This window comes from Gouania willdenowi, chromosome 19, assembly GCF_900634775.1.
Source record: "Gouania willdenowi chromosome 19, fGouWil2.1, whole genome shotgun sequence".
Taxonomy (NCBI): domain Eukaryota; kingdom Metazoa; phylum Chordata; class Actinopteri; order Blenniiformes; family Gobiesocidae; genus Gouania; species Gouania willdenowi.
In genome coordinates, this window is record NC_041062.1 from 435,001 (window position 1) to 450,216 (window position 15,216).

General features: G+C 36.8%; 1 protein-coding gene across 1 annotated transcript in view; it reads left to right on the forward strand.

The window, feature by feature from the left end:
- LOC114481790 (paired box protein Pax-2a-like) overlaps positions 1 to 15,216 on the forward strand; it is a 29,299-nt gene that overhangs the window by 713 nt on the left and 13,370 nt on the right. The window contains exons 2-6 of the mRNA XM_028476830.1: positions 849 to 1,029; positions 2,613 to 2,790; positions 3,070 to 3,267; positions 7,481 to 7,560; positions 7,651 to 7,770. Coding sequence (XP_028332631.1) covers positions 849 to 1,029; positions 2,613 to 2,790; positions 3,070 to 3,267; positions 7,481 to 7,560; positions 7,651 to 7,770 — 757 coding nt within the window. The remainder of the gene's footprint in view (positions 1 to 848; positions 1,030 to 2,612; positions 2,791 to 3,069; positions 3,268 to 7,480; positions 7,561 to 7,650; positions 7,771 to 15,216) is intronic.

Consider the following 15,216-nt stretch of genomic DNA (forward strand, 5'->3'; position numbering starts at 1 on the left):
CATGCAACACTAACTGAAGTGTGTTCCACTCCTTTATGAGAAACGATAGAGCGCCATCTACAGGTGATGGACGGCAGTGCAGAGCAGCACCTGCTCATGTTTGGACCAATCATTACAACGTCCTAAAGGTCAGTGCGTGTGCGTGTGCGTGTACATGCTGTCACTTAGAATGATTTACATCAAGAAGAAATGATAATCAAGACAAATGTGTTTGACCAGGATTTTTATCTCATTATATTAGATGTTCAGAGATAGTAATTATGTTGTTAAAGGTTTAAAATATGAGGTAAATCTTGGCTTTACAGAAAATTACGAAAATAAAGAAATAATGACTAAATATCATCTAAAACTTGTACAATTATCTCTATATGTCATTGCTTTAAACGATCCATGATCAGGTATAGGATGTTAGAATAGATGTTAGTGTGAGTTGTATAAGTTGGGGTCTCATCCCCATCCTGCAGGTGTGTCAGATCCAAACCTTCACGTTCGAACATGGTTGTTCCTTCTCCTGCGTTGGAGAATCACAAAGTGTTGGCATCTATTGCCTTTGTCTGACAAGTCATCCATATAGGCACAAAAAGGGGGGGTCTGCAGAGGGGTGGAGGATTGGGGGTGCGGGGGGGGGGGGCTGCAGCTTTTAGGACCACAGACACAGAGAGAGGCTTCATTCCCAGTTCAAAGAGCCAGCTTTAACGCACCCGGCGCGTAAAGAGCGTAAACCCGGTGTGTGTGTGTGTGTGTTTATGTGTGTGTGTGTGTGTGTGTGGGTGGGGGGCATCAGCAGCGTGTGTAGGTGTGTGTTCATACACGTTCCTCTACTGGGCTTTTGTGACGCGTGTATCAAGGCCACCGGGACTGAGGAGGAGATACCGGGCCCTGCGTTACTGCGTTACTACCGGATCGTGCTTTACCGGTTCCAGGCGGAACTCACCTTTACCGGGATCGGACACGGACTCAGTCATGCTGTGCACCCACGGAGCCGACTGTTAGAGCTCCGACACGTCACGCAACTTTGGAGGAGAACAAGTTGGTGGCGCGGGGACTGGAGGGGCCAAAAAAGTCCCTCCGTCGTGTCGTGGCTCATATTTTCTTCACGTTCTCATCGTTAATACGGAAGACGAAACGGCGGCTTCGGTTGATTATCTGTCTTGCCTTTGCTATCCAATGGATATTCACTGCAAGGCAGACCCGTTCACAGCGATGCACCGTAAGTAGAACAACACCAGAACATATCCACGTGCTGCTTTACGCGTCAGGGAAATAAAAAAATAAAAATAAATAGAAAAAAAGAAAATAAAATTAATCCCCTTTTTATGCGCAAAGAAATATTCTTCGCACTCAACCATTCCCGTATTCTCATCATCTACATTTACACACATCAGATCTGCTGCTCAGAATTATGGAAAAACATGTAACTATGATACATTATTAATATGTCGATCCTATAATAAACTGTAGTAAACAAAGGACACGCGCTATGAACTGTGCACGTGTAGCTTCCCGCGCTGCAATAATATAGGCCATAAATGTAGAAACTCTTCATTTGTGCTTCTATTGTACACAAACCATCCACCTTATGATAAGCACTTGTGATCTTAAGCCCTGACACAGCGTGGTGTAATTTGAGAAACCAGTGTAAATTATTTATAGTCTTTTCAAATTAAAATGTAATATGAGTTATCAAAGCCAGATTAAAAATTCCCACGCAGGCAAACGGAAGCATTTTGTAATCCAATATCTGTCATAATTATAATAAAAACAATAATAAAATAATCATGTAATATTTTTCTAGAAAACAAAAACAAAAAACAGTTTTTTACGATCAAATTACTGTGTTTAATATTCATATTATGACGCACAAAATGCTACTGAAATGTCATAAATATGCTCAATTTGTTGGTGATTTGTTTTTAAATGTAACTGTAATTTGTGATGTATTTTTGGGGAGGATAGTTCATTTCAATGCTGTGATATTTTGACATCCTTTTAATAGTTTTTGTATATATTTCACTAATTTGTCCCTTTTGCGTTTTTCTCTAGAATAAATGAAATCACTTTAGCTTCATAATGCATGTAATGTTAGTATATTTACACTTTTATTTTAAATTTTAGATAAGGCAATTTTTGCTGGAAAAAACATTTTATGATTTTTGAAAATAATGATGTATTCACATTGAAAACAAAATTGCAGTGAAATTTAAAAAATAAGGAAATATTTCTTTTTTGTTTTTAATTACGTATTTATTAATTTCATTGTGTTTATTTTAAATGCATTTTCATATTTGCATTGCTTTGTTTCTCGTTGGTTAATATTAAATTGTGAATATTTATGGTTCAGCATTTCGGTTTTTGAAAAAAATATCTATAATGATCAATTATCTGGACAAATGTCTTAATGTATTAAACTGTATTATTATATTATCACTGTCCATCTCTTTAAAATTAAATTAAGGCAAGTCATTCATAAAATAGAGAATTTTTTGCCATTATACTGGAATATTGTCACTTTTAAAAACATGAAATATTAATGTAATGTGTTTTTGCATTATTTCCTCCACTCTTCTCCTACAACCTTATGTAATGTTACGTCTGTGTGTTTGTTGCTGTTGTATCCCACGTAGGGCACGGAGGTGTGAACCAGCTCGGCGGGGTGTTTGTGAACGGCAGACCCCTCCCGGACGTGGTCAGGCAGAGGATCGTGGAGCTGGCCCATCAGGGTGTCAGACCCTGCGACATCTCCAGGCAACTCCGGGTCAGCCACGGCTGCGTCAGCAAGATTCTGGGCCGGTAAGAGCCCTGAAAGCTCCAAACCTGTGGCCCACACTGTGAAACTACATCTGTTCAGCTCTAAAATACTTTTACATATTTCATCAGTAAAACTAAATTGTTGTGATTTTAAATGTAACTTTTGGTGCGTAATTACGCACAGGAGATATTTCTTCTCTTCCTTTTACGTCTTAGAAAGTCATGCTTTTACTTTTTTTGTTATCCACTGACAGAACGTGTTATATATAACTAACTTTACACGCAATGATTGGCTTCTAAAAGGATGTGCTATTTGTACAGATATTACGAGACTGGCAGCATCAAACCTGGGGTGATTGGCGGGTCCAAACCCAAAGTGGCTACGCCAAAGGTGGTGGAAAAAATAGCAGATTACAAAAGACAGAATCCGACCATGTTTGCGTGGGAGATCAGAGACAGACTTCTGGCAGAGGGCGTCTGTGACAACGACACAGTCCCCAGCGTGTCATCCATTAACAGGTAAGACAATACTGGATGTGTTTTCAGGTTAGTTTGGTTTAACAACTGCTTTTCCGGATGTAAACATGTTATTAAAGACACATTGAAACTCATCCATCACGGTGGGTCCGTGCTGAGTGTGTCCAACCACGCACCTCCAACACTGCTTGGTAAAAAGTCTGCGCTGTGGACGCGCCAGCCTCAGGTCTCCGAGGTGCAATTCAATCTTTCAGGCCAAAGTCCCTCAACAATCAGCAGTACATCCAGGACTGAGTGAATGTGTCGAGATGAAAACCGATCAATATTCGGTGTCGGTGACCAGATCCCGTGGCGCTATAAAGCATGAGGCCAATTTTCCGCAGCAAACCTAATGTGCACTTCAGACTGTTTCCTCCTCAAGCATGGCTTTTTATAAAAGTGCTACTTTCTACTGAATTTAAATGAATAATTATAATACTTTTCAAACTTGAATTTTAAAGAAAAATGTTTAATATTTTGTATTTTAATAAAGAAATATGCTTGAAATGACATTAACCAGGCAGTAGATAATGGACTAATTAGACGATCTGTCTAAAATAATAATAATAATAATAATAATAATAATAATAATAACAACATGCAGCATCAAATGAACTTTAAATAAAAAAGGAAAACATCCAGAAATATTTAAACCATTATTGTCTCATTACTGTAGCAAAGTCAATAATCAAACACTAAAAATCATGGTATATTTTAAACCAATGAAAGGCAGTGATCAACTAATGCAATGATGCTGCATTAACTGCATTTAAAATACGCAGTATGATTTCAGATGGGTAATATTTTATATTTCTATTTAAATATTACATTTATATGAATTCACATGATGGCAAAAGGCTTATTGTAATTGGCTGAACAAGCTTTTAAATAAAAGTGTAAAATAAATGTACAAGTATAAAAGTTGTCCTTCACTTTCAGTTATATTTTTAGGTTTGCTATTATTTGTTATTGTTCTGATAAAGACATATTTTAAAAACAAAACAAAAAAAGGTGGTAGATTGACCTGGGACCCCCACACCCCTCACCCCCCCCCCCCCCAACCCCACCCCACCAGAGATCCCTGGTGATGAACTTTGGTTAAGAGTCACTGTTCCATAGAGTCAGCATCAGCATTACATTTTAATGAGCTGATGGGAGAGCATGGACATCTTTTAAATGGGGGGGGGGGGGGGGGGGGGTCTGAAGAAAATTCATTTCATGCTCCGTGGCTGCCTAAAAAGCCCCATTTAAGGAGGCTCAGACACATGTATGTGATAAATTCAAAATGTGCATTAATATAATTAAAAAGCCCTAAAAGTTTTCTATTTGGGAAGAAAAAGCTGGTGTGACTTTGTTTGTGCAGGGATTATAATGTGAATACAAAAATATGTAATTCTATCAGACACATTAGCAGCTAGCTTGAATTTCCTATTATGTCCTAATGGTGTATTTTCTCCTTTTAAATATGCAAGAAATGTCAAATTTCAATGGAACGCTCAGTAATCTGGTGCCTCACAGAACAGAATATTCACACAAATGAGACGACATGAGGTTTTGTTTAGATTTAGTCACAGCTAAATATTTTAATACAATTAATGAACAATTCATGAAAATCAATGGAAATTTCTTCTGTGGTTCGATGCCTGACATATAAAACATATAACAATGCTTTAAATCACTTAATTTTCAGAGTTTTCTTTCTGATTTTCTTTTTTTTTTTGTGAAGCTAAATTATTTTCTCATTTATTGAATGTATTTTTATAATTGTTTTTAGCAGCGTAGTTTCCTCGTTGTGGGTTTCTGTGGCAGACAGTCTAAAAAGAGGATGCTGCTCATTGAAACACCTTTCTCTGGCATTATTAAAACGCTACAGCACTGCTGCCTAAGTCAGGGCCACCAAAACCAACAAGTTACGCCACCTTTTGCTGCTAGACATAAAAAAATGCTCCTTAGTGGCGCTCGATGGTATTGATTCAGAAGTAAAGCAATTTTAATATCTCTTCAGGGGATTTTCAACAACAGCCAGGTCATTAATTCATTCTCTCAAATTGCTTATTCAATATCAAGAACATGGATACCAAATAAAGTCTGTGGATTTATGTAACACACGCAAGTCAAGGGGTCGAATAACTGTTATGGGGAGAAGTGAAAAAAATTAAAACATCAATATTCTCCGTGTGGGAAAGCTTGTTTTGTGGCTTTGCCTGCGAGGGCTGTTTTCTTTGTGATGCTATTTGTTTGTGACAGTGTTGAATTTATTTCACTTAAGCCTCTCTGAGCATCAATATTTAGACACATATTGTATATCTCTGCACTATACAGTAAGGACAAAAACAAACACTGTTGTTAGAAGAAATGTAAGGACTTTGTTTCGTAGAAAAATGTATTTTCTGTGACGAGATGAAATGAACTAAAAAATGTAAAACAAAACAATAAAAAATAACTACATTGCTCTTTATGAAGCTCCTCTGGTAAACTAGTGTTAATTTAGATTTAGTTTTAGTTTCAGTCATAGTCTTTAGACAAAAATGCAACTAGTTTTAGTCAAAATGTTGTAATCAGGTCTATTTATGTTATAAGTGCTACTTCATCCCACTGCCTATTGAGCAGTGTTTTTATTTATGTTTATCTACAGTATTTATATTAATACATATCATGTCATGAGCCATGTAGGCTACAAATGGAAACAAATATATACACACGTTAAAGCTTTTTCTGTTTTTATTAAATTGCTCAAAATAAATGAATATATATATATATATAAATAAAAATAGTCACATTTTTATTTAATAAAATCTTAATCGAGTAAATCTGTTATGGATATAATCGACTAAATATAGTATAAAGCATTCGGAGTGTATGTATTTTTTTTTCTTAAGATTGAATTACCATTTATTAACCTAATATTTGATGGTATTAATGTTTGTTAAATACACACATATTTATTGTGATAAATGCTAAGACCAAATGAGCCTTCTTACATCCAAAACCATACTTATGTTTTCTCACCCTTCACCATTTAATACCTATTAATTAACAAAGGTATCAATATATTTTGTTATAGAACATTTTTTTAACATATATATAGTTATAGTTTACCTTGACATATTTTGTTTAGTTAATATTTAATCAAAATCTTGCTATTGTCACTTAAAAAAAATGTAGTCTACGAAACCGACAAAAAATGTGAAGTCAACGAACTGAAGAGTGTCAGACGTGGGGAATAGTTTTAAAGTTTACACATTATTGTGACAGCTTCCTTTCTCCCTTCACATTAAAAGAACCTAATGCTGGCGTAAGCTTGTGCAAGGCAATAAGGAACTATTGCTTTCCTGTCACATATAATTTATAGCTTTCTATTTGCATCTGTTTGCTCGTGTGACTAAGCCCCAACTTTTTCTCCCCAAGCCCCAATCAATACCCCCTCATCCACAGGGGCACATGGGGGCCACTGCTGGTTCCACAGACATGTTTGATCTGGGAAGCCAAGGGGCCGATACGGGCCAGAAAAGCTTTCCACAGAGAAGGAGGGGATGACGGGGGGGGGGGCTGATTAGTGTGGGCCAGGTAGAGTCAGTGAAGCTGATCATTGAGGTGAATTGATGTGATTTCATGCTTTGTTTGGAAGATCACTCAGACTAAAAGTGCAACGAGGACTTTTCTCTTGGAGCTCACCTTTCTGTAGAACCACTGACCAGATCCCGTTACGTTTATGAGCTTCACTTCATATCCTCATGATTTCTCTATCAAGTGATGAAGCGCAGACATATAGGTAACTGCAACCCCCAAAATTAAATCAAAAATATACAAACTGACAACAAATATACACAAAATGACTCCATTAACAAAATACCAAAGGAAAACAAATACACACAAAAGAACTAAAACACACAAAAGAACTAAAACACACAAAAGAACTAAAACACACAAAAGAACTGAAACACACAAAAGAACTAAAACACACAAAAGAACTAAAACACACAAACACAAAACTTTTGTGAGAAACATACAAAAATAAATAAAATGATCAGATGAAAACACACAAACCCTGTGTTTGTTAATGTTCATATTGGTGATTATTCTCAATGCTGACATGTACAGTATGTGTGGCCCATGGATTGGACTGCTGATGTAGTGTATATGTTTAAATTAGAGTCAGTTTAAAAGTCTTTGGGAGAGACTCACAAAGTGACTCAGGCTTTATTTTATTCCACAGGATCATCCGAACTAAAGTCCAACAGCCTTTCCATCCGTCTCCTGATGGGACGTCTCTGTCGACGACGGGACATACAATCGGTAACGCAACAACACACGAGCAGATATTCTTCTCAGCTTGAACAACATTTGATTCTACAATAAAAGCCAATTGTTCCTTTTTTTTCTCAGTACCAAGTGCGAACTCTCCACCAGTAACTAGCGCCTCCAACGACCCAGCAGGATCCTATTCCATCAATGGAATTCTGGGAATTCCCAGATCCAACGGGGAAAAGAGAAAAAGAGACGAAGGTAAGAGATTTTTTAATATATTTTATGGAAAAAAAGGAAAGTTTACCTGAAAATGTCAGAAATCTGCTGGCCTCTGCAACAAAACCCCTTTTTGCTGAAGTTGCAATTCCAGCATCAGAACGTGCTTCAGCTCTCGTAGATGACCCTTATAAAACACCTAGTCTGAACTGTGTTACGCTGCTGTGTCAACCTGCCAAGGAGTCTTTTGATTTGAAGACACGACCTCCGCTGTTGTCTCCTGCAATTAATCTTTATGGAAGTGATTAAAGGGCTTTAGATAATTACATGTCAAGATGATGTAGCCAGCCACCCAGGTCAGTCAAGAAAGCTGCTTCAGCTCTGTGGAGGGCTTTGTCTCTCGCCCTCTCTCTCTCTCTCTTCTTTTTTTATAAAAGTGTCTTTGCTTCTGCTGCTGAAGTTGTAGGTTAGTGGAAGTAAGGAGCCCTGAGGCGATATAGATTATTGGTCCTGTAAGCAATAGGCTTCCTTAATGTCACAGAAGAAGCTGATGAGAATAGCTAAACAGATGCAGAGTATATGTGGTTATCTCACACAGGCCAGGGAATAAGTGCCTTATTGTGGTATTGCTCTGGAATGAGAACTAATCAGAGCACGGCAGCAGTTTACATAGCATTTTCTTTGTTCTAGCGTTCGTCGAGAAGCGCCAGGGTTTGTGGGGTATTGAGTGGAATTGATGTTTTCTGTGCGGGGCGGGGAGGGGGGGTGACTAATGACCTGTCAGAGGTAGATTTCCTGGCAAAGATATAAAAAAGCAGCATGACGTGGACATGGCAAATTACATAATCAAGTCTTTGCCTGTAAGAGATGCAATCGCGTAGGCATAATGCAAACGTCTGATCTTTTTTGAGGGTTCAATTTCACTCGTTCGAGGACCTTTTATATTAGCCAGGGTGTAATGTCTATAGTCACTGAATGATAGAATGCACACATTTCTATGCAGATTGCTACTGAAGGGCAAAGAGGTATTAAAGGGCATTGAAAGGAATAAGGTGTGTGTGTGTGTGTGTGTGTGTGTGTGTGTGTGTGTGTGTGTGTGTGTGTGTGTGTGTGTGTGTGTGTGTGTGTGTGTGTGTGTGTGTGTGTGTGTGTGTGTGTGTGTGTGACAAGAAGAGTTGTCCTGCTTTGTGGAGGTCTTCCAGGTGACAGAGACATGTTTCAATGGCTGTTCAATGATTCCCCTGATGTGCTGCCATTGCTGTGATTTAGGGGCTCCTCTGACATTACGCTGAAAGTGGAGAAAGCTGTGTGTACGTGTGTGTGTGTGTGTGTGTGTGTGTTGATGTGAATCAGGGTAGGACTTGTATTGAGAGTGAACGAGGTAGTGGGTGGAGCTCTAGTCCTTATATACTCTCTACCTGGAACCAAAGGGATACTTTATCTTTCCCAAACATCAACCTAAAGGCCTCGGCCACACTCGGCTGGAAAACCAATGTCTTGCCTCGAGGTACAGTTTGTAAGAAAAAGTATATTACATGTGATGTTGCCCTGTAGACACTATTGTCCTGTTGGTGGACGTCATCCAACAAAAACAGCTCAACTTCAAGATTTGTGTTCGTCATGATGGGACAAGAAATTAAAAATATAAATGTTTGTAAATTTAAGATTACAAATAAATCATAATTTTCTGTAGTTAAAAATATACATATACATATAAAAAAGTGAATTGACGCCTACAGTCTATGGCAGTGGTTCTATAACTTTTAACTATTTCTGAATCCAAGTCCCCCTTTCTTACAACATTTAGCTTATTAAACTATTTAAAAACATCTATAGATCATAATGAAGGAATGATCGCGTGATAACACACATGTTAAAGAATCTCATATTGTAAATAAGTGGAAAAAAACAGTATTTAATGCAGTGGTTCCTGTTTTGAATCGTAACCCCATTATGATATCAAGAATTTCTGGGGACCCCAAAGACAGATGTGTGTATATATATATATATATATATATATATATATATATATTTGACTGCATTTTAGTTGAACTAGATTTATATTTCACAAAGTAAAAGAATATAAATACCGTTGTTTAGGATTGTGTGTTGTTTTAATAAAAAAAATAATAAATTAATTAAAAGAGTCAATTTTGGTTTTTCCGAAATTTCAGGCGACCCCACATGGGGTCCCGACCCCAAGGTTAAAAAACACTGATTTGGTGGCTCCTGAATAGATGTATTTCTATAACTTTTATCATTTCCGGTCATCTCACGCCTAAGATGGAAACAACACTGACTATTTATTTATTCACACTCTCTCTCCCCTGCAGTGCCATAGCATACCTCTAGGGGTACACGTACCCCCATTTGAGAAACACTGGTCTATGGCAGCAGTTAATGTGTTTTAGTTTTATTTTTATTTTCCCCCAAAAAAATAATTCTTCTATTAATACCGAACATTTATTTGATTCTTTCTACTGTAAAAATCACTATACATTATTTACTGCCCTGGGTGTAAAACTAAAGGTAATATTTAACCAAAAACAAAGTCTTCTGTGAAAATGTGTGTGTCTGTGGTCCTTCTGTTCTGTTCTGTGTTCCATTGGAGCCTTGTTTGATATTTAAACATCTTTTGCTTTGCTCAGTCGTCATGGCTTAAATTTCTTTACTGCACAGCTCGCCTGAGCCCTATTTAACTTAGTAAGCCTCATGATTATTATGGCACCAGCAATCATTATCATGGTCCGAAAACATGAACAAAAATGAGAATGGGAATGGTGGGGGGTGGTGGTGGGGGGTTGGCTGTGTTTGTAATATACACAGGCTGTGGCTGAATGCCAAGCAGCAGCAGGGCAGTGGTGCAGTTTCCAAGTCAGTGATGCCCTTAAAAAAAAGGATCCCCCATTACAGCAGGGATGTAGAGATAATGTAGTGTGACACACGTTATGTACACTGGGTCTCAGCGAGAGGAGCTTCAGGGACACAGGTGTCATAAGAGCCATTAATCTGCTATTGTCATGTGTTATTGCAAATTAAAAGTAGCATGTTACACTTGGCAGCCATTGTTGCAGATGGACAGAGTGCTGGGGACTGAACGGGGGGGGGGGGAGACCCCTTGGAGACGGTGTCTTTGGTGACCATGGTTGTCCGCACGTTATACAAATTGACATATATTAGAATTTGTAATTCTGCAGAGAAAAGCTATTACCTTACAGATTAACATCCAAGTCCAAGTAGTCCACTGTGTAGCTCACCCCTGCAACCGAGACCACCCCCGCCCCCCCATTCCTGACACTGAGTGCTCCACAGGACCCAGAGAATCTACTTTTCTGATAGTGGGAGGAAAACTTTGGGTTTTTGTTCTTTTTAATAGTGAACGTAAAGGGTTTGAAGTGAGGCATGGAGCACTGAAAATTACAGTCTGAATATGTTAATGACCCCCCCCCCATTATTTTGTATAAAAATCTTTTGTTTTTGTCATTTTTATGATAAAATAATCATCCCATCTTGGCATCATAGCCAACAATAGCCCCCGGCAGGCACAATAAACGTGACTCTGCGCTTCAGTAGCTGTTGAATTAATTATTTCTCATATCTGAGTGTCATGAGGACCAAACCGTTGCATGTGGTTGGCGATGAGTGATGGAGCAGACCGCCGTCACACCCTACCCTGTGTATTAGCATCTGTTCTGAAGCAGAGGAAGAATCAACACAGGAACTGAGGGTACAGCAAAGATTAATAAAGCCTTTTACAGCTCGCAAACATTTGTCTAAAACACTGTAGATCTCAGATGGATTGATCATTTTTATGTTAAATTCACAATGTTATTTTTGTTTATTTATTTCAAACAAACAAACAAATAAAAAAAATGGATGAAAACAGAAACAATAAACAAATCTCAACAGAAATCTCCATGAAATTAAAAAAAAGTCAATTTCAATGTAATATATTTGATTTGTTCGACAAGGGAGACGAAGAAACCTACGTTTGTCTCGTTCTAACCTCGTTATTCACCACTAACAACTGCATAATACAGTGAATACACTAAATTAACAATACACATAAATACTTTAATCGAGCTATTGGGTAAAGCAGAACAAAAATCCACACACAAAACCACCCCACAAATGGAAATAGATACTTTTTAAATGATCCCGTGCATACTGTTGTTATATTCCATAAAGCAATTTTATTTTTATTTTAAATAAATCTGTTTTTTTAATCAGACAAGTTGATTAGAATAAAATTAGTTTAATCAAAGCTTTTCTGTGATTCTCTTCAATCCTTTATGGTTCAATGACAGTATTTTATTTATGTTGATTTCCAACATTCATTAGAAAACCAAAATATAGCTGAAATCATCTAATTTTAGGGTCATTAGGATTAATTTGATTTCATTTCACCGAGAATTGAATCTGACGTGAAATGATGAAGGTGTATTTGTTTTGAAGTATGTAACAATGTGCTGAGGGAGCAGAAACACACGTACTGTATGTTGACATGTTGTTAGACTGGGTGGGAGTGACACGTGACCCCAAGTTGTTGGTTTAAAAAAAACTCAATTCTAATTAAAGGAGAAGTTTGAAAGAGGCCTCAATGGAAGCCGTTTACCCTCAATTTATGAATATCGTTTGTGGAGGGAAGTCGTTGAGAGAAACACGCAATACTGGAATTGTATTGGCTCAAGCGTCCTGCCTGGGGTCACGACCCGTGGGTGGCAAACCCGCAGAGACGAGTCTGCTTTATAGAGCTGGTTATCTGATCTCCATCGTTACCGGAGTGTTAATACAGAGTGATGTCAAGATGAATACACTCAGTGCCAGCGGTGATCAATAAACACCCACAAAGCAGCAAAATCACATAACGCACCGATAAAGACAATGTGTTCAAAGATTAACAGCAGAACTGCATAATAAAGAGATTTAGAAATGTCCAAATATTATTGTTGGTATAACAGGAGCTGATGGATCATGTTTGAATGATTGTGATCAGGACAAAAAAAAGCACAAACAAACATTATTTTAACAAACTCGTCAAACCTGGATTTTTAACACTAATTTTAAAACCAGAATCTCATAACTTAAATATAAGAATAGCTTTAAAAGTTACTCTTTTTAATGTGAATACATAGAGCAATGTTTGCATTTTTTAAAGCATAAACAAGTGAAATCAACGTAGTTTACTGTTGGAAAAAGTAGAATATATGCATTCAAGGGTTGACAAAAGAAATAAATTGTTAATGCAAAAATGTGCTTAAAAATAAGTAAGATAGTATATTGAAATGTAAATTTTAAATGAATAGGTCATTAAAAGAGAGACAGTCATAATACCTCTAACTAGAAAATACAAAAGCCCAAAGTATTACAAAATAATGCAAACTAAATTATTAGCAGTGTAAATGTAATCTTTTTCATGATATTAAAGTCTTAGTTCTTGTCAACATCATTATTTTTTATCTGAAAACAAACTGGTTCTTCTGATTATTTGGGTTTTAATCCCAACAGTTACCAGAGGAATAACTGTGTTGATCTTTTAATCTGTCTCTGATATTGTAATAAATGCTTTAATCTTTTATCCCCCTCTTTAAATGTAATTGAAAATGAAAATTATGTAATTGATGCATGCATAAAATAATTTCTCCACCTTAAACCCATCAGTGGACAGCCATAATGAGCAGTTAAATTCAAGTTTATTTTTAAATAATCCCTATTTGAAACAACATGAAGTTATGCTTATAAGCTTGTAAACAAAAATAGTTCAATTTACTCAAAAAATATTAAAGTTACTCGAAAATGTTCCACCAACTTGACATACTTTAGTTAGTAAAACCTTTTCTATAACTATAAACTACTTAATCTATTGAATTACTTTAAACGTTCGGGTTTACAGTGGAGTTAGAAAATGAAAGAGTTTTACAATATCAGTCAATGACTTTTCACAATTTATATGTTTAAGTTGATATTGTTGAAAAAGAAGTAAATAAATGGTTAAAAATGTCCAGAATCATCTTAATCACTGAAAACATGAGGCTTCATTCACACTGAGTGGGAGGAAAAGTGCGTAGATTGACCCAGGATGGTTTGTGTTGTGCGTGGGAAGTGTATTCCTCCGTGGTGAATGACAAATATGTTTGAGTATTGATCTGGGGCTGTGGCTCAGCTTGGTTGAGTAATTAAAGTAATTAATGACTCTATTTGCTTTAGTAGCAAAGAGAACAAGTGACTTTGATAAAGTGACATGAAGCAGCGTTGGAAGGAGGCGAAAAAAGTCCAACTGTTGCAGCAGAAATGGGAGGAGTTTGTTCATGTTGTGGCTACTGATCTATGTGGACGTTTTCCAGAGAAAGAGCTTCTGTTTGTTCGTTTTAATACTTGATGGTTTTAGATCAATAAGCAATGCTAGATAGACTTAGTTTTGCACTCGTAGGTGAATTAATTCATTTTAAAGTGACGGTGTATGCTGACTTTTTCTGGGAATAGTTTTTTTTTTTTTTTACATACTATGGATTTTTTAAGGCTAATGCTGCAACAATCCTAACGTTTTCCAATACGGTCGATCTTTGTTGAACATTATTCAATATAATTGATCACTAAGCATCTGATTTTATATTAGTATTTCACATTTTGTGAACAAAACACATGGTCATCTTATATGTGCTATTGCAGTGGTTCCCAAACAGGGGTACGTGTACCCCTGGGGGTACAGGAGCACATTGCAGGGGGTATTCGGAAAGATTTCATTAATTTAAAAATAATGGGGGAATGTTCCTAGTTCCTTTTTAGGCAATTTTTTGGACAAATTCACCACAAATTGACTGAATAAAGTACAATATTTTCTTGTAATTTATTAAAACAGGATTATTTAAATGCCATAGAGGACATTTTATCACACTATAGGTGACAATAATTAGCTACATTTTACAAAGGGATGTATTTAATTACTATTAAAAGTAATTACATAAAAGTTGCATGATATTTAAAAAAAAAAAAATTCAATTTAACAAATTTCCACAAATGAAAAATCCTATGAAATTATGGAGAGGGTACTAATGATGTGAAGAGGGGGTACACATGATTGGACAAAAATGCAAAAGGGAGAAAAGATTGGGAACCACTGTGTTATTGTATTTGTGTCATATGTAGTTATGAACAAACCAATACAAACTGTAATCTGTTGAATTTATAGCAATAAGATAAAAAACATGACGTATCTTTGCAACACGTGTAAAACTAGTTCAAACCAATGTTTCTAGAGAGTGAAATGGTTGATATCTGGCTGAATCTTCTCTATTATGTGATATATTTGCAGCTCTCGCTACTTAGTTTTATGCACTTGCTCAGCACGTGTTCAGACGTCCATTCACCTGCTTATGACTCCCTCAGCTTTTACTTTGGAGGAATGGGTTCATCCTCTGGCCTCCGTCTGAGAAAAAAGGTCAAGCCGTGCAATAGAGTGGCAATAACCCTCCCAAATGGTATTATCAC